We start from the raw sequence: 24,402 nt of genomic DNA, 5'->3' as shown, positions 1-24,402 counted from the left end.
GTGGACCCGGATGGAAATAACTGGATTAAGTCAATAAATCTGTGGAAAAATGTCTGCTTCCTCATGTTTTCATCAGTCAAAATCAAAAGCTGCTCGACACACACCCTCAAACACACTCTTGGGAACGGCAGTCTTCCCGTTTTTCATCCAGACAAAGCTCTTTTCCTTTCCCTAAACTCTAGAAGTCCCAAAGGTTTAAGACTTCTACAACATACAGGTCAATACGGTTCACACCACTGTACTGTTACGATTACAAGGCAAGCAAAAGGGGCAAGATGCATTAAAACCATAAATCATACTGTACACTCTCCCTACAACAAAAAGCAAAAATTCAGAGTTGACAAGTTAGCATTAAGATATCATTTCAATTATCAACCACTGCTAGTTCATCAATATGGTTCAAGTACAGAATAATTAACAATGGACTGTTACATAAATGATAATTAATTGTTGAAAGTGTGCATGAATTTAATAGTCTAAATTCAATTAATCCACTCATACCATATTCACGTATCATCTATGGGACGATGAGAATTTAGGAATGGTATAAGCTCTTGTGCATTTTACATTAAACCATGTGCGAAAGGAATGTGTGCAGGAAGAGTTTAGCCATGCATCTACAATCTATCTTCCTCATGTCACTCTGTCAGACAACTGCACCAGCAGTTCCCCTTCAAATCATCCAAGAGACAAGAAAATATCTCACTGTCGATGCACCGGGGTTGGAATGGCTGAGGGAGCGATAATGGGCACTTACGGCTGTCGTAGCAGATGTTGCCGAGGGCTCGTCCCGTCTGGAGCAGAATTTCCTGGTCTTTACAGTTTAGCAGCTGAACCAGTGGAGGAATGAGCCCTGCTTCCACACACGGGCTTCTCATGAACTCTGCAGAGAACGGCAACAATTAAAGCTCAAGAAATCATTATCAGATAAATACTTACCGATTTTAAAATCTAGCTCATGTTCACTTTCTGCTGTGCAATTAATGTCTACCAACCAAGTTCAATGCCTTTATGCATCACTAAATATAATATCACTATTCAAAGAATGTACAAGATTGCTAATTAAAATACTAAAATGTTGGGTCCATAATGGGAACAAAAAAGAATTCTCTAACAATAAATACTGGATAGACACTTGAAAAGCTGGGAATTTCATTTTATCCAATAATAATTTATCTTGATTGATTTTACTTGATCTAATTAGCAATTTGTTAGTATTGCTTTTTAGGATTTATGACTAGATGTTTATGGACATGGTGGCATGGAGTTATATAACTCAGTTTTCTTTTAGGTTACCTAAAGTACTGTGTAAATACCATGGTATATGAATGTGAAAATCATTTAGTACCACGGTATATAAAACAGTACAATGTAGTGTTATTTTAATATTGTTTATATACTACTATAGTATTTATTAATATTCAAAATTAGCTTTTTTTTTTCTTTTTTTTTAAGTTTAGTTAAAATGTCTTTTGTCATTTTTACTAGTTTTTTTTAAAAGTTTTTTTAATACTTCAGTTTAGCTCTCATTTACTTTTCATTTACTTTCAATTAAACCAATTTTATTTTAGATAGACGCCAAGGCAACATTTAGGCAAAGTTTAAGATTGTTGTCTAATATTTTATTTTATTTCAGATCATTTTTAATAGCTTTAGTTAACAAAACTAGCAAGCAGCATCACTCACATTTTCTAAATATTAGAGTAATTATTATTTTACTAAAGATATCCACAAACCAACCAGACATAAAAGATTTAATTCTCCAAATGTTTAAATGTTTGTAAGTGGTTTAATGTACAAGTTTAGGTTTTCCATCTAACATCTACATTTCATCGACATTTTGTTTTATTTCAACTTTATTTTTAATAGTTTTAGTTAACAATAACAACACCGGTACCATGGAATTACCATCAATGTGCAATAGTAACACCACAGTAAATCATACCGTAGCAAATGCATAATTTAAATCCCTAAAATATATCTTTCCTAATAGAAAGTGCTGGAGACATCAGTGGATGAAACACAGATGTTCCCAGGGGAATTGTGACAGCTGAATGCCAGCAGGAGCTGCCAGAGATCTGGCACACCAGCAAGCCACTGTCATTAGCTACCTAGCAAACTGCTAAAAGGCCATTCATTATTTTAACCTTTTTATCTCGGGCACTCTCCATACACTTCCAAACCCCAGCTCTTATCTGTCTGAAGAAACACTTGTGTAATTAGACTAAGAGCTTTAGGTGAAGAAGAACACGGAGTCAGGTTGATGTGCTAGAGCTGTAATTACAAAGCTAAAAGCTTCTTTTAGAGAAGCGATTTGGGAAATATTTAATAATTGGCTTTGTTTTTTAATTTATTTTTATTAAATATACCAAACCAAAGCCTGGTAAATATTTAATGAAAGTTATTTTAAAAAAAGAATACAAAAAAATTAAGTACCGGTACTTCAAAACAGTCAACAGAAAGACTAATTAAGCTGATCAAAGAACGAAGAATAACACGCTGGTGTGTTCTCACAATAAATTTAATTGCAAAAATAAATTTGATTTGCTGTTGTGCATAAACAAGGTAACTTAGGCTTTCTGATGACGAACGACTAGCTCTTTCAAACAGTTCAAAACAGACTGAAATTATGCCTACAAAGCAAAGTGGACGAGTACATTTACATCTCCATATAGAAAGGCAAGGCAAGGCAAGTTTATTTATATAGCACATATCATACACTATGGCAATTCAAAGTGCTTTACATAGAAAGGAATACAAATAATCACAAAATAAAAGCTAGGAAAATTAAAACAGTTATTCATAATGCTTTACATAGAAAGGAATTAAAATTTCACACTATGGCAATTCAAAGTGCTTTGCATAGAAAATAAGCACACAATAAAAGCAAGGGAAATTAAAACGGTTATATAAGGAATTTGAGTAAAATGAATTAAAGTAGTAAAAAGATGATACATAGAATAAACTTCTCATCTGGCAAAACACCGGTGTTTCTTATTTTGCTCTAACCCGATTCTCAGTGCCATTTGAGTTCAGTTTAGAATCAAAAGGAAGAATACAGTGCAGTCAGTCGGACGTACGGTGGATACAGTCATAAAAAGAGTTAAAAGAGATAAACTGGCAAAACACTGGTGTGTCATATTTTGTACAGCTGCTTGTTATACTGTGAGATTATCCCATGTGGATTGTACTGTGGATTGAAAGCTCTCCCATACTCTAGTTTTAGTCCGCCAAGCTGTTATTCTGTTTAACATCACATCTGTGATTGGATTTAAAAAATAGAAAGCCATCCACTGAGAATAATGTTGCTGAAACTTGCAAAAGGAACAATCATAAAAGCACAATACATATTAAATATTATAAATATTGTTGTCATGATATTATATAAATAAATAAAAACAACAATCAGATGTGCTTGACTTACAAGTGCGAAAAAAACTCATTGGTCACAAGTATGGTTGAGCTTTCGTTGACCATAATTGATGAGCTCGATGTATGTGCGTTTATTGATTTTATTTAAAGGATTAGTTCACCCCAAAATGAAAATTTCCTAATAATTTACTCACCCCAATGCCATCCAAGATATCCATGTCTTTCTTTCCTCAGTGGGAGAGAAATTATGTTTTTTGAGGAAAACATTTCTGGATTTTTCTTCTAACAATGGACTTCATTGGTTACCATCGTTTTTAAGTCCAAATCAATGCAGTTTCAAAAGTCTTTGAAGTGTTTAAACGGGCTGTACGCGATCACAGCTGAAGAAGAGGTTGTTATCTAGCGAAACGATAGGTCATTTTCAACAAAAAATATATAATTTATAGACTTTTTACCTTCAATAGTTCAGATTGAGCTGATCAACAAACAGACAGGGAACTACGTCATCACGTTGAAAGGTCACGCCGGCGCCGGCGGAAGTACCGCCCCACTGTTTACAATGCGACCGTACAGATGGTGGACAACCAGAATGCCTATTACCGCCGCGCCAGCTGCCGCGGCGAAATCACCGCGGCAAAAATAAACCAGCCGCATTTCAAAGTCGTTCCCGAAATGACCGCCAGGTGGCGCAAAGGGACATTGTGCAAAACAGCAGCAATTGCCGTATTTTAAAATGTAAGTGGGTTAAATATAAAACCCTAAGCCTAATAGGCATATTGTTCATATATATAAATAGGCCTATTAGGCTACAACAGAATATAACCAAAGATAGAATACATTTTAGAACTGAAAAAATAGAATCAAAAGTTAAAAATAGAGACAATATTAGGAGCAATGACGCTGAATATTTTTACTATTCTATTGAGGAATTAGATAAATGAAGAGCTCTCGTGAGCGATACAATTGCATAGTAATTTATAGTGATTTCAAAAGCAGTCCTTAAAAAAAAAAATACATGGAGTAGTGTGGCATAATTTTTGAGAGATTACGCGGAACGCGTTTTAGTTAAGATCCTGGTTTCAATGCCCTTATATAGGCTATGGCTACTGCTTAAAAAAATGTCACAACGCGTTTTGAGATTGTTTTGAATTAAAAATTGAAGTTTAAAATGTAGTGTTTTGGCACACCAGGTCGAGTGGCGTTACGCATTGTTCAAAAATCAGGTTTTATTCTGGCATGTTGAATTGCCGTTAGAATTTTTTTTAGATTTTAGATTTCGTTAGATTTTTTTTCTCATAACAGCTAAAATAACTTAATATATGCCTTGTCTTAATATGACTTACTTAATATAGGCAATAGGCATATAATAGCCTATATAATAAATTAGCAAAACTTGGCCACTAAATATTTAATTTTCAATTATTTTAATTATCACAATTAAAGTTTTAATTTTATTAAATTGAACAAGCAGCATTTAATCAAATATTCTAAAAGATGTATTATTAATAATAATGTTATTTCAACATAATATTTCGTTTTTTCGACATAATATGTGTGCGTGCAACAAGCAAGATGTGTATTTGTAAATCCGGTGATGCGTGCATTGATTTTTATCAATAAACTAGTGTTTTCTGACAGTGTCGACTGCAAAGATGAAGTTGACGATCGCCATATTTGTAGTGAACGCACCTAGAGAGAAATGCACGTAAAGACATAATCAGAGAGTAGCCTTTTTCTTTTCGTTTTGAATTATTTCGTTTGAAGACATTTCAAGCTTTGTGTATTTGATGTATTTATCATGTCTGTGTGAGGCATACGCTGAGTTTCGTTAAGTTAGGAGGATGAGATGTGCTCCAGCTGACGTGCAATGCAAGTGACCGCGCGGGCGCCTTCATGATTAGTGTCTGTTATATTTGCTTCTCTTACTTATCTCTTAAATCCAGCAATTGGTTGATGAAAAATTGATTAAAATTAAGATACAATTTATAGAAAACGAAATTCACTTTAAAGAAAGGTTTTCTACTAAACAAAACTTAATGAAGTGGTCAAAATCATGTCTGACCCACTCCATATCCATCTCTCGATATAATGCATCCTATCTTACTCGTGCTGTTCACTTTTCATATTCAACATAGATGGAAAAAAATAACATTAGAATATTTTAACAAATATGATACTAAATGAGATTATTTAATGGCTACAACAGTATAGTAGGCCTATAGACTCTATTTGTACAAATGGCTGCACATTAATTTAATTAAATGAAACCTTGTAACGAATTCACACTGTAGGGTAGACTGTGTACAGTTGAGACACCTTAAATAACTTGCGTTCGGAGCAAGCACAAGTTGTGATTTTTGCTGTGCACTTGCATATTAGTGTCAGCTGGGAAGGAAATATAGAGACCAGACCTCTTGGAACTTTAATTGAATACATAGCGTTGGTAAAGCATACTGAAATTACATCCCTACAAATTTATTAGGCCCTACTGAAAATAAATGTATCGAATTTAAGCAAAGTAGCCTAAATGTTAAGACTGTAAGCCCTTTGCTTTTTTCGTAGCCTATAAAGGATTCTTATAGCCGACTTTGTGTTAATTTAATCTGTAGAGGATTTTTTTAACTCAAACATTAACACTGAAATAAATTAAACTAAAGTATTGTAAATTTTTTGGCACACCACGACGAGTGGCGCTATGCATTGTTCTAAAGCCAGGTTTTATTCTGGCATGTTGAATTAGTGTTCGACAAACGCGGCGGCGCGTTCTTTTGAATGAAGAGCGCTTCTCGCTCGTGTGAGCGAACACACACTGGAACGTTAGGCTATGACGCAACGAGTGAATCGTGGCAGAGTGGTTGAACTTACGTTACGATCATTTAGATGACACGGGTTCGAATCCCGAACTAACTTGGACTAATGTATTGTATAGTCTATTGTTGATGCAGAGAGATTTGTCTATAGTTCTAAAACATAGTTTTTTGCTTATAGCCTATTTACAAAATAAAATCACCATGCATTTCCATTTTACACCAAGGAACAAATATTATACAATGACTTTACTTCTGTAACCTATAATAATTCCAATCGTAATTTCAAAAGCAGTTCTGTAAAAAAAAAAAAAATATATATATATATATATATATATATATATATATATATATATATATATATATATATATATGGGCCTATATATATATATATATGACGTTTAAACGACAAACAATAAAATCAGAACCAGTATTCTGTTGCGTTCATGGTTCCAGTGGCAGTAATGCATCCACGGCTTTTCAAAATGTCACAAAGCGTTTTGAGATTGTTTTGAATGAAATATTGAAGTTTATAATTAAGTGTTTTGGCACACCACGACGAGTGGCAAACTCTTTGTTTTGTTTTGCAAACTCAGCTAGCCTGTGGGGGGTTTGGAGAAGGCAATAGTTGCTTTATCGTGGGGGTGCAGGACAGAGGTGTTAATGTTCCGTCTTTCATATGGAGAGTGTCGGAGCCAGCCTGATGAACAGGCAAAGGCAAAATTCTAAGGATTAATCTCAAAATCTCCAAAAGTCCATAGCCTATGTACAGTAGGCCCTATATCTTATTAAATTTTATATTGTAGTTTTATTGATTGTATTTAAAGGTTTTCCACAAACAATTTCAATTTAGCAGATACAGAGCTCTTTAATTCGCGACCCACCTCGTTTTATTGTAAGGTGAATTCAGCAAGGCATGTTGTATCTTTGAAGGAACAAAAGCTATTTGTTACAGTTTTTTCTTCGTGATTTGTGTGGATGACACACAGCGACATATACAGTATTATCAGCTGTATGGTGTTTTTTACGCTGAAATGCTTAATTTCGAGAAAGACCCGCCGCGCGCAGTGAGGGAGACCAAACTTACTAAAAAAATATCCAGCGCGAGAGAGGCAAAGAAAAATGCCTGTTCTTAATTTATGTTGCTTTGAACTTTTTTCGTTTTGTACCGTTTAAATTTTTTTATTTAGCTGCAATTTCTTTGACAATAGAAATTTAAAATGTTGCAAGAATAAGATTCTGTGTTTCTTATTTTGCATCACAAAGGGAATAAACTCTATCGATGCAACCCTGTTTAAATAAATAAACTGTCCCGACACTTTATTCATACCTTGAAATGTGCGATGGGTTTTCAAACTTAATTAATTTTCTTTTACATTTTCATTGTTTATTTTTTAATTGAAAGCAATACTGTATTGAAAGTATTTTTCTGATTTGTTCGATCTGTTTTGAAAAATGTCTTCCGTTGCTATGGCCGGGTATCACTGTCAGTCATCTCAATCTCGTGAATGATTCACACACACAAAAAAATAATTTAGCAGATTTATATTTTTACATATTCAATCAGTCTCATTTTTGTTCAAATAATGAAAAAAATAAAAAATAAAAAAATAAATATAAATATATATATATATATATATATATATATATATATATATATTATTAAAATGCCGCAGTTGCTGCTGTTTTGCCCTGTCACTTGCGCCACCCGTCTATAGCCTATAGTCATTTCGCGAACGACTTTGAAATTCGACTGGTTTATTTTTGCTGCGGCAGTAATAGGCATTGTGGTTGATTATTTATTAAAGAATTCAATTGATAATCATAACAACAAGTAAGCCTATTTAATTCTGAATATAACAAAGAATGCTTAAACCGACTAACATCGGTTAGTAGCCTAACTGCAAGTCCTGAAAATGTTTTAATTTTACGGTAAATTATTTTAATTTATTTCACTGTTATGTTTCAGTTAATAAATCTACAAACACATTAAAATAACACGAAGTAAATGACAAGTAACCTATTGACATAGCCTTTCTAAATTATAGAAAAACTGGGCACACAATGTTAACGTGTGTCTACTTTTTTTTTATTTAATGAATTTGAATTCGTTTAACCACAAGATTTATCTTGAATTCATCTGTGACCTCAGCTCAGATTACTGCCGCGGCAGATTACGTCATAAAGAGAATAAAGTCTTTTCAAAGTCTGTGATTACAGCGCCACTCAGCGGTAAAAGGCAGCAAATACACATCCCAATTTTGCCGCCGCGGGAACGGCGGCGGTAAAAGTCTCATTCTGGTTGTCCACCATCTGATAACCGCCAAAATTACACAGAGGGTTTGAAGTGGGCTAGTTGACGCGCTTCCCGTGGCTTAATTGTTTGTTTGAGAAATAACGTGACAAGAGTTCAAGTTCTGATTTCAACTCTGTCGTGAGAGATATGATTTATTGTCACACAAAGTCTTCATTATCCATAACAGAACAATATTCCATCTTCATCGACACTGTCACTATCTAACATGTATTCACCACATCCGTAGCGGTCAAAAACTAGTTGGCCATTTCCCCTCTGGCAACACCTGCGTCTGATTACACCTACCCTCCCAAGTAGATGAGCCCTATTTAGCTATGCCATGACCGTAGTACCACCTACTGGCCAAACCTGGACATAAACACTGAAATGGCTCTTACACAATGTACGTAGGAGGATAGTTCAAATAGTATTATTTGCTATTATATACACTCACCTAAAGGATTATTAGGAACACCATACTAATACTGTGTTTGACCCCCTTTCGCCTTCAGAACTGCCTTAATTCTACGTGGCATTGATTCAACAAGGTGCTGAAAGCATTCTTGTTGGCCCATATTGATAGGATAGCATCTTGCAGTTGATGGAGATTTGTGGGATGCACATCCAGGGCACAAAGCTCCCGTTCCACCACATCCCAAAGATGCTCTATTGGGTTGAGATCTGGTGACTGTGGGGGCCATTTTAGTACAGTGAACTCATTGTCATGTTCAAGAAACCAATTTGAAATGATTCAAGCTTTGTGACATGGTGCATTATCCTGCTGGAAGTAGCCATCAGAGGATGGGTACATGGTGGTCATAAAGGGATGGACATGGTCAGAAACAATGCTTAGGTAGGCCGTGGCATTTAAACGATGCCCAATTGGCACTAAGGGGCCTAAAGTGTGCCAAGAAAACATCCCCCACACCATTACACCACCACCACCAGCCTGCACAGTGGTAACAAGGCATGATGGATCCATGTTCTCATTCTGTTTACGCCAAATTCTGACTCTACCATCTGAATGTCTCAACAGAAATCGAGACTCATCAGACCAGGCAACATTTTTCCAGTCTTCAATTGTCCAATTTTGGTGAGCTTGTGCAAATTGTAGCCTCTTTTTCCTATTTGTAGTGGAGATGAGTGGTACCCGGTGGGGTCTTCTGCTGTTGTAGCCCATCCGCCTCAAGGTTGTGCGTGTTGTGGCTTCACAAATGCTTTGCTGCATACCTCGGTTGTAACGAGTGGTTATTTCAGTCAAAGTTGCTCTTCTATCAGCTTGAATCAGTCGGCCCATTCTCCTCTGACCTCTAGCATCAACAAGGCATTTTCGCCCACAGGACTGCCGCATACTGGATGTTTTTCCCTTTTCACACCATTCTTTGTAAACCCTACAAAAATGGTTGTGCGTGAAAATCCCAGTAACTGAGCAGATTGTGAAATACTCAGACCGGCCCGTCTGGCACCAACAACCATGCCACGCTCAAAATTGCTTAAATCACCTTTCTTTCCAATTCTGACATTCAGTTTGGAGTTCAGGAGATTGTCTTGACCAGGACCACACCCCTAAATGCATTGAAGCAACTGCCATGTGATTGGTTGATTAGATAATTGCATTAATGAGAAATTGAACAGGTGTTCCTAATAATCCTTTACGTGAGTGTATATTAGGGCTGTCCCCGACTATGGATTTTCATAGTCGAATCAGAATCGTCATGTCTTGCCTATAGTCGACTAATAGTCGAATCATGTGTATGGGGGTGGGGCTGGGGGCGGGGCTTTAACGTTTCAAAGCCGCGATGTATAGAAAATCACACAAAGATATAGAAGAAAATGTATAAAAACATTTTTGATCAATAAAACTAAGAAATAACATAAATAACTCCAAAAAGGCCATACTGCAGATTTGCATTTCACATGCAAATCAAATTAAATCGGCTAAATTACCTGTGCGAGCAGGCCAGCCTACAGCACAACATCGATGCACCGAAAAAATAAACAATTAATTTACTAAATTAAATTAGAACAGAATATACCTTTCTAATAAATAAAAATACAAAACGAAATAAATCAGAATCAAGTCACAGGATGAGGGGCAAATGTGTGCAACAAATAGTTAGATTAGATAACCCTGACAGATTAATAAATAAAATAAAAATAAAGAAATTATTAAAATAACGATAGTAGCCAGAATTTTCAACTTTGTCTTTTTAACTGCAGAAACAACAATAAATGCTAAACTGGAGAGGCAGTCTTTTTAGCTAAAAATGTTCACAGCATCCAAAAATAAAATTAGAACCGGCTGAAAAGTTTTGAAATCACTTGTACCTGATCGAGAGAACAAATCCTGAAAGTCTTTCACTCTGTCTGTCCGTTGGAGTCTTTTCAAATTGTGCGCGCGGATAAAATACATTCTAACGTGAAACCCAGTCTATGCGTGAAACATGTTAACGTTGGCCGGCAGAAGTGCGATCACTTTCAGATTTTCCTGATGCTAAATTCAGCCTTGGAGAATATCCTTTCTGATGGTGTACATCCACACTTTAGATTTTCTTATCCCAGACATTGTTAAAGATTTAAATCCTTGCCGCGAAGACGCTCCTCTGTCGGTCACGGATTGAAAGTGAAACTTACATTTGTCACGGGGTGTTTGGATTTATTCACGCACGTTAAAAAATATTTATTAAAAGCTTCTTTCTTTGCACATTTTTATATAGGCCTACAGCATTATCATAATAGGCTGAATATTAACGTATTGACATAAAAGCTAGTTCTATGTGAAATCAGACATTGAGCGCCCTCATATAGCCAAAGTGGCCTCTGCGAAGATTCGACCGTGAGATCGGTAGTCGAATCAGGCTCCTCCTATCGAAGCATCGAATCTTCGACTATTCGGGGTCACCCCTAGTGTATATAGTAATAGTATTCAGTGAATATGAATATGAATAGTATATGAATAACATTCTGATGAATATGAATAATAGTTCAAACAGAATTGCCGGCGCCGGCGTGACCTTTCAACGTGATGACGTTGTTCCCTGTTCGTTTGTTGATCAGCTCAATCCGAACTATTGAAGATAAAAAGTCTATAAATTATTTTAAAAAAATGACCTATCGTTTCGCTAGATAACCTCTTCTTCAGCTGTGATCGCGTACAGCCCGTTTAAACACTTCAAAGACTTTTGAAACTGCATTAATTTGGACTTAAAAACGATGGTAACCAATGAAGTCCATTGTTAGAAGAAAAATCCAGAAATGTTTTCCTCAAAAAAAAACATAATTTCTCTCCCACTGAGGAAAGAAAGACATGGATATCTTGGATGGCATTGGGGTGAGTAAATTATTAGGAAATTTTCATTTTGGGGTGAAATAATCCTTTAAGAATGAAATCTGTTCATTAATTAAAACGACTGTTTCTCTTTGGTAGACTTGGATTAAAACGCTCGGTTCATAAGTATAACTTTTCCGATGTCTTTACGTACTTTTTGAAGCTTGAATATGTTGTTGACCTAGATATTCAATGGATGGACAGAATATTATGAGAGAATATTGGAAACATACGCATTTAACTGTGTCAAAGATGAAATGATAATTTAAAGCAATAATTGATGTCTTAATTATCAAAACAACTGTTAGTTGCAGCTCTAATTGAAATTAGATTTTTTTTTTTTTTAAATGATCATACGTTGTACATGTTTACTGCAGGAAAAGTGATTTCTTTTCTCATATCTCAGGATTGCATCATGCGTAGTGCAGCGTGTTTATGAGTCAACTTTTCTCATCAAAAATTGAAATCTGTTTTGTTTGTCTGTTTTGAGATCGACTGGTTCTGCTGCACTGATCTTATAGCTTACATGCGAGGCTATCATTTCCTTCACACTGCCAACAGCAGTAATAATGACACGCATGAATGGCCACAGACTCGACTGCAGCATCAGTGAAACTGAGGGACAGCAGAGACAAACAAACAGACCTATGAGGGGTAAAACCATATTTAAAAATGCTATTAAGTCAAGTCACCTTCATTTATATAGCACTTTTAACAATATGAATTGTTTCAAAATAGCTTTATAGTGATAATAGGAAATTACAGTAACAGAGATTGTTTTGGCTATTGGCTTTACAGGAGCTCTAGGATAAAGTTATTGTCCAGCTAAAGTTAGTTTTTAATTGATTGATTCACTTCCGATGCAAAGATCATTAGTTATTAACTTAGGGGCAGCTTACACGACACCGTTCTGACAGAAAACCCTCAATGTGCTCCGGCCGCCCATCCGCACAAAACAGTGCCTATGGCTCGAGAACGCACTCCCGGAAATAGGTTCCAAGGTCCAAACGATTATCAGTTATCTCTGCAAAAAACTACGCAACCTCTGCGCAAATACCGACGTCGTGCACACGCGTATCACGTGTTCAGTCCATAGGCGTTTTGATATATTTTAAACAGGTTTCTATTAAGAATGATAGTACAGACTAGTACTAAGGCCATTGAAAATTAATGCAGAATATTAAGGCTCTGAACTCAGATTATCGCCTTATTTTATTACCTATCTGTCCTAAATATTCACTCAGTAATTTTTTGTCTCATTTAAAACAATACTGTTATTTTAGTATTGTTGAAATTTGTATTAATATTTTTAATTAGTTTTTATTTTTATATTTTCCAATTTCTTTTTCATTTTAATAAAAATTGTAGTAGTTTTGTTGTGTGTTTTTGTCATTTTTATTAGTCTTTGTTGTTTTTTACATGTCAATACAGTTTTTATTTCAATTTTTTAGTTTTGTTATTTTAGTATATCATATTTAAAATCAGAAATGTTGCCTTGGCAACTAGCTGAAATAAAATAAGTTTAAGTTGTTGTTTTTTCAAGTAACGAAAATGTTTTCTTTATGGTTTTGGTTTTAGTTATTTTGGTTATTAGTTATTTAGTTATTTCTTTATGGTTTTGGTTATTATAATAACCCTTGGGGACTGCCATATTGAGCTTAATTCTACTAATTTTATATGTGACTCTGGATCGCAGTCACAAGTAGCACGGATATTTGTGGCAATAGCCAACAATACATTGTATGGGTCAAAATTATCGATTTTTCTTTTATGCTAAAAATCATAAGGCTATTAAGTAAAGATCATGTTCCATGAAGATATTTTGTAAATTTCCTACCGTAAAGATATAAAACATTTATTTTTGTGAGTGAATGCAGCACAATCGCGAACATAAATGGACAACTTTAAAGGGCATATTGCAGGTTAGAGTACACCTACCCAGTGAGTCAATGTATAGAAAAATAATGTAGACTTAAATATAAATATATACTTATAAAACTCTATAGCTTCTAGAGTCGGTTTTGTGAGAGAATTTTACTTACGCATCTGAAAACCGCCAAACCGGAAGTGACGTAATGGGAGGGAGTCCGGTCAAAGTAAACAATAGGAAAGCAATGGATCGCAATGACAGTTCGGATGCTGAGGAAATTGTAAATGTTTACTTGTGTGACGGACCTCAGCCATATAAGTTAATTATGAGCCTGCTATGCAGCCAAGAGAGCAGGGACAGGCCAGGATTGGACAGAACGGTCAGAGGAGACAAATTGAGTTGTGGTGTGAGGACAGGGCAGGTGTCTTGCTGAGAGACCAGTGTTAGCTTATAGATATATCCATGTTATATATAACACTATGCTCAGATCATAATATTGTACAGTTTATTATCATGTATCAGGCAATAGCAAAGTATTGGACCCTTACCTGCATGTGTTGTGTCAGCCATTAGAAGAGTTTCCATTTAACTTTTAACATTTAACTAGAGTCTTACTGTATAAAATCTTTAAATGTAGAAACAGCCAACACAAACATTAAAGGCACACTATGCAGTTTCCGTTTTTCTCAAACAGCGACCACTAGAGTTGCTGTGGAGTACTTGTATTTAATGTGATTGTCGTAAATACCACTCACGCAGAGCCGTCTCTGCACTCTTCCGACCGCGCTTTCTTCGTTTTCTTTGTCGATTCACGTCTGAAATGCATGCTGGTGTCTTCCCTAGAAGCTGCTTCATATGTTGTTGATGTATGTGACGTCGTGCCGTAAAGCAAGTTGTGATTCTCGCGCGATTTGGCGGGGTGCCTAGCCTGGGAAAACCCAGACAACTTCCGGCAAATTTAGATTTGCTCTGCAAGTAGTCTGGCAAAGAGCTCATTCAAGTCCATTTCCATGCCGTCGAAATCGCGGCACCAATCAGAAACGTTGAGGCGGGCTTTACACAATGACGATCGCTCTGATTGGTTTTAGGTCTATCCAATTGCGCCCAGAGGCATTTGAGCGACGGCCACTCCATTGGTGAAGCGCACCAACTTTTAAATGCATTATTATATTCAAATTGCAAACACATGAGGACAGTCTCCATGAAAGACCCACTGGCAGATGAACGTGCTACTACATTTCTCTCCGAAACGGTAGGAAATTAAATTAGATTTAATAGAGGATTTTAACTGTGACAAGATGATTGACAGGGCAGTTTACGTGACAGGATGCACGTGACAGATCCGTCCGATAAAGATGACCGATAAAGTAGTATGTCCCAAAGCTTGCCTACTTTTTTGCTACACATTCAAAAGTAAATACATTTTCTTCACAAAAAGAGTAACGTTACATACTTTTATGGCGTAGTGTAACTTAGGCGAATTGGGACGCAACATATGTCTTTACACGATGACGATCGCTCTGATTGGTTTTAGGTCTATCCAATTGCGCTCAGAGGCATTTGAGCGACGTCCGTTGGTGACGCCCCTTTGGAAATTAGTTATTAAAGAAGCTTTGCCAGACCATAACTCAGTTACTACTGAGAATGGTCTGGTTTTAACCAGGCTACGGGGTGCCACCTCTCAAACCTGCATTGCTGGTTTTGCCAGCGGTGTCCCCCCCGCCCCCTGCTTTGCTATCGGGATGATTCGCCCTACTACGAGTTCATTTAACATCGAAATGATTTTGAACCTGTTATATTAAGGTGCAAATCTTGCATAGAGTGCCTTTAAAGTGGTTTTGTACAGATTGAAAATGAATTATAGAACTATTTATGATGATAATAATAAGTTTCGGCTGCAGACTAATAACAAACACATAAATTAATTACATTAAATTACAAGTTTATGTAGAATATGTTCATGAATTAAAACAAGGCACATTTTGTAAAACAGATGTACAATGAGTGATCTTTGACGGATCTGTGACCATCATGTTTCCCGCCGGCGGCCGAACCACATTCTGACGACGAACCGGGCGACCCGATGAAGATGCTGTGACAGTGTGCACATATCGCCATCATCATATAACTCCGTCTATAGTGAACGCTACACACTACCACGTTTTTCGAAGCAGATGCAGAACTGAAGTCCTGTCTTTTCACCTGCACATAACGCACCCAGGCACGGAAGATAGCACCATCCTTTTTAGTGTTCGTAAACCTGTGGACTTGAAGTCCTGACAGGCCATAATTCACAATAATTTGCCACGACGATGATAAATTGAAATACAATAACCATCGAAAACACACTGAATCACGACCGCTCCACCTGAATACCAACCTACTCTGCACTGAGCGAACGCAGAGCCCGGCAAACGACTCCCTCTCGTGACGTAATATGACGCGATGATGAAAAAAAAAAAACGTTTTTTTTTCAACACGGTCAAGGAAACTGTCACATTTTCTACTAAATTTGTGCCCTTTATGTCTTGCAAAACAATTTGAAATCCTGCATTAACTTTTCATATGCTATTTTCAAACAAGTTTATATATATATATATTTATTTTTTTCAGAGGACTCTGAAATATGCCCTTTAATGGTGATTTTCTTAATGTTTCGATTTTTTTGCACCCTCAGATTCCAGATTTTCAAATAGTTGTATCTCGGCTAAATATTGTCCTATCCTAACAAACCATACTGTGCGTCAATGGAAAGCTTATTTATTCAGCTTTCAGATGATGTATAAATCTCAATTTAAAAAAATTGACCCATGTGACTGGTTTTGTGGTCCAGGGTCACATATGGGTAATATTAAAATATTAATTGTCCACTTACTGTTAGTGCATTTCTACAATGACATCGTTAAGTGAAATCTTTTGCGCGACCACGCTGCATCCACACCACTAGGTGTCAGTAATCCAAGAAGAGCAATGACTGATGTAGTAGCACTTACCATTTTTGGCCACCTCTGCAATGATGTTGGCTACTTTTGGTGTACATGAGTTCTGCACAGACAGAAGAGCAGGCATCATGGCAAGAACACCCATCTCCCGGACCTTTTCACTAGTCTCAACATCTGAAAACAGAGTGAGAAACATCAGTGAATAATATGATACTATGAAATTATCTAACCTGCAAAACACAAAGGTTGAAGATTCAGTCACAAGTAGTGATGCAGGAACCGAAGAATCATTGAGATAGCACACGTCCAACGTGACATCTAGTTGAGATATGGTGACTTCGGTCTGACAGGTTATTAAAAAAACAGTTATTAACATTGTGAATCTAGTATTAGCAAGTTTTGTATATTTTCATTTTTAAAACATTTATGACAATACTAACATCATTAATATTAGTATTGACTCATACTTATATTTTATCGTACCATGGCATTAAATTACAGAAATCTAGTTAACACTGCGGCAAGCAATGTTGAGGGTAAATCATTACAAGTACCGAGAGTTACGTAATCAGATTACATTTTTCAAGTAATGAGGAAAGTAACGCATTACTTTTAAATTTACAACAAAATATATGAGTTACTTTTTCTAATAAGTAACCCCAGTTACTTTGTTTTTCCATTTATTGACTGACAGCTCTCCTGTCCCCATTTTGAGAGAAATCTTAAAGGGTTAGTTCACCCAAAAATGAACATTCTGTCAATAATTACTCACCCTCATGTTGTTTCAACCCCGTAAGACCTTCGTTCATCTTTGGAACACAAATTAAGATATTTTTGATTAAATCTGAGAGCTGGCTCACTCCTCCATAGGCTTCTAAGACATTATAACTTGCTGGCCCAGAAAATGTATTAAAGACATCATTAATATAGTCCAAGTGACTACAGTGGCTCAATCTTCAGTTTATAAAGCGACGAGAATACTTTTTGTGCGCAAAAACAAACAAAAATAACGACTTTATTCCACTATTCATTTCCTTCTCTCTGGGCCTCGAGTTTTTTCACATAGTGTAATAGCGCAGCGCTTCTGTGTTGCACGTCACACGTAGGCTCACTATTGGCCGACGCTGGTCATGTGTGTGATGCGAGCCACTGTAGTTGCTTGGACTATATTAACGATGTCTTTAATGCATTTTCAGGGCCAGCAAGTTATAATGTCTTGCCAGCTCTCAGATTTAATCAAAAATATCTTAATTTGTGTTCCGAAGATGAACGAAGGTCTTACAGGGTTGGAACAACATGAGGGTGAGTAATTACTGACAGAATTTTAATTTTTGGGTGAACTAACCCTTTAAGTGCAGAGGCGTTGTATGTGCTGTGTGAACATGATGGTTATTGTAGTTCTAGACTAAATGTGAGCATTTGCTCATCTCACTTGCACAAAAACAGATTCAGTATTCCTCAAAATGAATACAAATAGTCAAATGCAAACACAGAATATTACACAAACATTCAATAATTAAATGTTAAACAACAGAAATATACTTTATGTATTTAATCTCACTTTATTTACCAATGTCTTTGCTGCTGACCTTTGATGATCCAATTCAACCATACTAATAAGCAAAAATTACTTTAGATAAACATCACTGTGGAAAGCAGGGCAGGGCTGAGAGCTGTGGGAATGAAGCGATTGTTAATGAGCATCACCTGAGCGCCACACCAGTCTCGAGTCTCACGGAGGAACTCCGGAGGGATAAAAGGAGGAGTGACGACAGGAAAGGACCAGGCCTGGACTTTATGTTGGTGTTTTGTTTTAGTTTATGTGGCAGCCGTCCAAGAGGGGCTGCCGCTTTACTTTCGTTTAGTTGTTTATGTTTATTTTATTATTAAAATTTTACGTTGAATGTTCACTGAACTTTGTTACAATCACATTTTGAGGGTTTTATTGCTGAAGTAAGTGGGTTTGAACTTTCTTCTCCTGTGTCCTATTCTTCTGTGATTCAGAATGACAGGCGTGAATTTACATTTACTTTTGTATCTGCACTTTTGGTGGTGAGGGCATTTACACTTGCCAAAAATAGAACTTATATTTATTTATTTATTTATATTAAAAACAAATAAGCAAGTCCAGCCCAGGTGAGAAAAATGGTTACTTTCCATAAAAAAGTAACTAAGTAACGCATTACTTTTAAAAGTAACTTTTCCCAACAATGGCAACAAGTTTCTAACACAACGGCTGATGTAGATGGTAAATATTACTCTTTTTTTGTCTATTTCTAATGTGCTGCTATTGTTATTAAAAATAAAACTGTTAGAATTGTTTTTTTTTATTAAAATAAAGCTGAAATAAAATAGAAATGTATAGAAATGTTGCCTTGGCAACTAACTGATGATAAAATAACTTGAAGTACTAAAATTACTAAAACTGACATAAAACTAAAGTTAAATAGACACTTAAAAACGAATAAATATGACAAAAGCACATATAATAAAAAAAAAGTCATTATTTTAAAATGAATAAATACTATAATAGTGCATAAAATAACATTGATTCACAAGGTAGATAGTTGATACAATACACAGAAATAACCACATAATGAAAAACTAGCCACTGAATTTGCCAAACGTTTGCAATGGCATTAATCTTTGAAAGATAAAGTTTTGTCTGAAGCACTTAAAGGCACTTAAGTAAACTAAACAACCATGAGTAGAACCGTATATTCTACTTCGTTTTCATTGAGTCTGTATAGTTAGTGTTTATTTTTGACAGACATAAATTCTCATCAAAAAAGTCTACACACATTTACCACTCCTATTCTGTTATTTTCTGCATAACCATTCATGGTAACTGATACACCATTATTCTAATTATAGGCCTTATATTTTCCAAAATGGTCTATTATTGTTGTATAAACCATTTAATGTAACCTCACCATTTAATGGTACATAAAACGTAGTCAGAAGGTCTTTTCCGATCTAAATGAGAGAATAACGTTGGGGAGAATTGAGCTTTCCATTGCATTTTAAATGATGCTTTCCATTTATTTAATTTTTTTATATCTTTGGCTACATTTAATCGCAGCAACGTGACACAACGTGACACTGAAAGGTCCTTATCAACAAAATGGATTTTATTCAATCCTGCATCCTTGGATAACCTGAAGATAATATATATGAGCCCTGAGCTTAAATTAAGGTTCCTTCCCTTCGCTTCTCAATCATTCTTTATTTCAGCTGCAAGTAAAGATAAAAATGGACAGCTATATAAAAGATAAGCAGACTTACTATTGTGGGCCAAAGCTTTGAGCAGGCAGTCCAAGCAGCCATCGACACTGTCTGAAGCGCTGTCTGCCGATGAGAGCTTCAGCGTCTTCAGGGCTTCGCTTAGGTTATCTGCTGATGACAGGGAAATAAACAACAGCTTAATATCGCCAATAGTTTATAACTGCAGAGGTTATGTAAAGATAAAATACTTGTGTTTATAGGGCATTGTTCTCAAGGATCCCAAATCATTTAACTTCACAAGGCTTGTTAAAGAATTAAATTAAAAAAATTTAAGTGCCCCTATTATGCCTTTCATGCAGTGTGTAATATAGCTGTTTGTGAATGTAAAAGGTCTGCAAAGTTTAAAGATCAAAGTGCACGACAAATAAAGCTACTGTCTCCTTAAAGAAAGAATCCAGAGCTGAAATTCAGATATGGAAATAGGAGTTTAGTTTTGGACATGCGCTGTAAGTGGTAGACCAATCACAACAGACTGAGCCATCTGACCAATAAGAGCAGAGTAGGTTCTCGGAGAGAAGAGGTTTAGAGAGACAACGGACTGTTTTAAGAAAAATGAGGTGATATGCAATGTATATTATGAGAAAATTAAAGAGTTTTTGACCTTGGATGCATGAAAACCTATTGTAGGGAATCTCCAAAACAAAATTAGGAACCTTTAAAATAGCATAATAGGGGCACTTTAACACTTTTTCTTTTCTTTTGCAGGGCTTTTCTGAAAGAGAATTCAAGTAGCCTGATTAAAACGACAACAACAAAAGAATAACTATGGAAGCACCGAAACTTCAGAACACCAAACATTTTCGGATTTTATTATCAGTAACATTTATAAGAGTTCAATAAACAACTAGTTTAATAGTAAGTGACTTAGATTTTAGACACAATACTGGCTGTTTTTGCTCTGTTTCGCCAACAAAAATATCAAGCAACATGTTCAAGCAACACACAAGTGTTTCAATCATTACTGAATGATTCAGCGTTTCTGAACAATTTGGGTGAGTCAATGATTCAATGACCCAGTCACTTGTTCAGATTCATATTTAAAAGTATCATTGCATTTTTCCCAACATTTCATATTTGTACATTCAGAAAATTTGATTTAGAACCTCATAACAGTTATGCTATTGTAATTTTGCTTTTCAAATACATCTAAATGCCACTTCATATGCAGCATCTGCGTCCCCTTAGCAGTACAAAGATAGATTGTGTTGATACTGATTTCATTTGATTGGTAACAGCCCTTCAGTGTCTTATTATACTAATTGAATTTGATATGAAAGATGATGCATACATTTAAAAGTTAAGGGAAAAATACCCTTTACAAAAGGAAAAAAATAAATCCCTGGAAATCAATATAATGTGGCAAATACCAGGGTTACAGGATTAGTTTTGAGTTAATAAAACCAAACCAATCTAATCAGGCTTTGTTGGTAACATCATCAACTTTCTCTGTCAACTCCGGATTTGAAGCTCTTTTAATAGGTAGAAAAGCTCAACTAATTTGACAAGGCCAGAAAAGAAGCCAAATTTGGCCAATTAAAGTGTGAATGGTGATTCTAGAATACACTTGTCATTCTATGGATAGATAAAGCAAGTGAAGCCTTCATTCCATTAACAGACTAAAACAAATCATGCTGAGAAAGGCCAAAAGAGAACATGAGTCCGATCTAATATCAAATCACCAATGTCTTCTACTACATATTTAGTCTAGCAAAAAATTAATAAAAATTCTTAAGAACTTTCAGCAGCAAACAAACTATACCGTAATCCTGTATAGAGCATAACTACTAAAAAACTGATAATACTAGCTCTAAGTTCCTTTAAAAAAAAAAGGTTAAAAAAAATTAAAAAGCCAAATATACTGATTTTATCTTTCTTTTCTTTTCTTTTTTTTTTTTTGCTGTTGCAATTTTCAAGAACAGCCTTCTTTGTCTCCGGTTAGAAACTGCAGTTAAGGTTATTGAATCCAGCAAACACACACTTATGCTTTGGGGTGTATACTTACTTATACAATAATTAGCCTATCACACTGGGCAGAAATAGTAGCATGAAAGCTAAATTAATTAGCCTACCTTTAACTTGCTGGGTAGTATTATGCAATATTTTTCAGTCATTCAGTCAGGTACAAACAAATCTGAAGACTGTTGCTGTTGTACGACATTAACATCAGTTTCAATCTGTTTTGCACAACTACGAGTTAGAACACTGCAATATTAATACGGCCCTTTAGCAATCAGGATATTCAGAAAAATAAGCTGAAACAAAAAGAAACATCCACAGATACTTTAGGACTTGTCAGAAACGGACCCATACGTGCAGCTCTGGTGTAACTGCTGCCTTTTCACAGACTGAACATGAATTACAAGTCGGCATGAAATCAATGCATGTTACTGGTGTTATTGTGAATGATTCAGGCATGCATTTTATACTTGTTTTCTACTTCAAAAAAAATCAGTTAATAAAATAAAAGATTTTAAACATCAACATTCATTTTATGGTAATAAAGTCAGTTGCAACTTTCATTTCATATCAACTTTAAAAAGATAGTCCAAAAATGTAAATTCAGTCATCATTTCCTCCCTCTAATGTCTTTCCAAACCTGTACAACTTTTCTTCTGTCAAATAAAAATATATTATGACAAATATCTCAGTTTTTCTGTCCATGTAAAAGTCAATGGTTACCAAAACCAACATTCTTCAAAATATACTATTTTTTGTTCTGCAGAAGAAATTCAGATTTAGAACGGCAGGAGGGTGAATAACTTACATAATTTTGAGGAAATAAAATAAAATAATGTGTGTAACGTGTTTAAGTCCTATCAATTTGTGTGGATGACAAACGTAGCAGAATGAATATGGTACTAGCCTATGTGTCTGTTTTCCACTCACAATGTGTATTCTTCTTTGAATATAATATATAATATTAGATTTGCTGTCGCATAATGGATACTTAAGCCTTATTTATGGGGCTGTTGGAGTACATAAGACAAAAAAGGTTGGGAATCACTGTCCCAACACACTGCAGCCCATCCCTTGATCACAATATATTAGGCGTATGTCTGCTTATATGTGACCTCTGCAGACTCACCATCTTGATATTGCATGATCCAGATTGTTCATATTCATTCTAATAACTTGAACATGCCCTGGGCTATTTATCTAGTTCACATATTTGTGTCAAGTTTCACATCACAGGCTGTCAATCACACAATACTGGGCACTGGAAATGTCAACGAAATATGAACTTAATTTCCTGGCAGCAGGGATGAACATAGATTCCCAGCAGATTTAAATACTCATCTCATTAGCTGTTTTCAAACAGTGGCGATCACCTCACCAAACCAGATGAATATAACCGGCCCCAAAATGAAGGATGCAGGATGATGAACATGTGTTGTCATGTTGTGCATTTGTGAATAATCCATGGAAACGTTACATCACAGACTCCCTTAAGGATGAGTTTCTGCATACTGTCTCCAAATCACATCATGTTGAACATGGACACACTATCGAGTCTGTTTGTGGCTCAAAACCATCAGTTACAGCCTGAGCTACTCATACACACACTTACTAGTGTGCATTTATCCTGTGTATTGCATTTGTAAATGTTTAATACTGATCAAGAGTTCATATTCTCTACCAGATAGCTGCAAATCTTCATGTTTTGCCTTACTTACCCATCTGGCTAGTGTGTGTTATTGTCCAAACGGTCTCCGAGTGTAGTCTCTGGAGGACTAACTATGCTGGTTATCTTGAGGCGGGTACCGGATCGGTTTTGGTTCGCTTGTCAGACAGATATCCGGGCAAGGCCCACCTTAACCCACGCTGCTCCGGTTAAAACAGCCTCTACAGCTCCAGATGTACCGGGGAGATGAATACACCCGGGCTAAATCCCTCTGTTCTGATGTCGGGAATTACGTAATTTTATCCGAAGAGATGAATGCTCATGTGCATCATAATAAAACCAGTGCCACTTCAGAAGCACTTCCTTCTAGCGAGCAAGCGGTCTGATTCTCTGCATAGCAGACGAGAGCGGCGACGCCCCGCCTTCCACTCAGCTGATTGGTTTGTGATCTGTACAGAAGGTTCTTGTCTGGACGCTGATTGGTAGACTAGTTTGTCAGTAAAACAAGCCGCGCCTCCTTAGGGATTTGTTCGAGTCATGTTGCTTACAACTCAAATATGAAATGGAAAGTGATGGGAAGTCCGATTCGTTTGCGCGAATCGGCTCTTTCGAACGGTTCGTTTCAAATTAACGCTTACTAAAAAATTAATCAGTGATTCGTTTACGTTGTGACGTCATTACGCCATCGCGTGGTCAGTCTGTTTGTTGCGTTTTATTTCGATTAGGTTTATTTATTTGTAAGACCATTTCATGCGTCCCATTTGAGTTTTTGCATGAATTATTCTGCTCATAAAAACATAAAAAATGTATACAGTTTCAAATATAGTTAGCTGTTACATTAAAATTTATTCACATGTCTTGGCTGGAAAATGTATCCATG

General features: G+C 36.0%; 1 protein-coding gene across 6 annotated transcripts in view; it reads right to left on the bottom strand.

The window, feature by feature from the left end:
• The window catches only part of rap1gds1 (RAP1, GTP-GDP dissociation stimulator 1), a 60,456-nt gene extending 36,527 nt beyond the window's left edge, over positions 1 to 23,929 (bottom strand). For 5 of the 6 annotated variants that reach the window (XM_082161311.1, XM_082161312.1, XM_082161314.1 and 2 more), the window contains exons 1-4: positions 23,575 to 23,929; positions 19,901 to 20,011; positions 16,667 to 16,789; positions 758 to 883 (exon numbers count right to left, since the gene is read on the bottom strand). In XM_082161311.1, coding sequence (XP_082017437.1) covers positions 758 to 883; positions 16,667 to 16,789; positions 19,901 to 20,011; positions 23,575 to 23,578 — 364 coding nt within the window. In that variant the 5' untranslated portion in view covers positions 23,579 to 23,929. The remainder of the gene's footprint in view (positions 1 to 757; positions 884 to 16,666; positions 16,790 to 19,900; positions 20,012 to 23,574) is intronic. The other variant, XM_082161313.1, reaches the window with a different exon arrangement.
• Positions 23,930 to 24,402: the final 473 nt, after the last annotated feature.

Source organism: Leuciscus leuciscus (genome assembly GCF_965113295.1).
Source record: "Leuciscus leuciscus genome assembly, chromosome: 2".
In the NCBI taxonomy this organism is placed as follows: Eukaryota; Metazoa; Chordata; class Actinopteri; order Cypriniformes; family Leuciscidae; genus Leuciscus; species Leuciscus leuciscus.
This window is presented reverse-complemented; position numbering and strand designations above follow the sequence as displayed.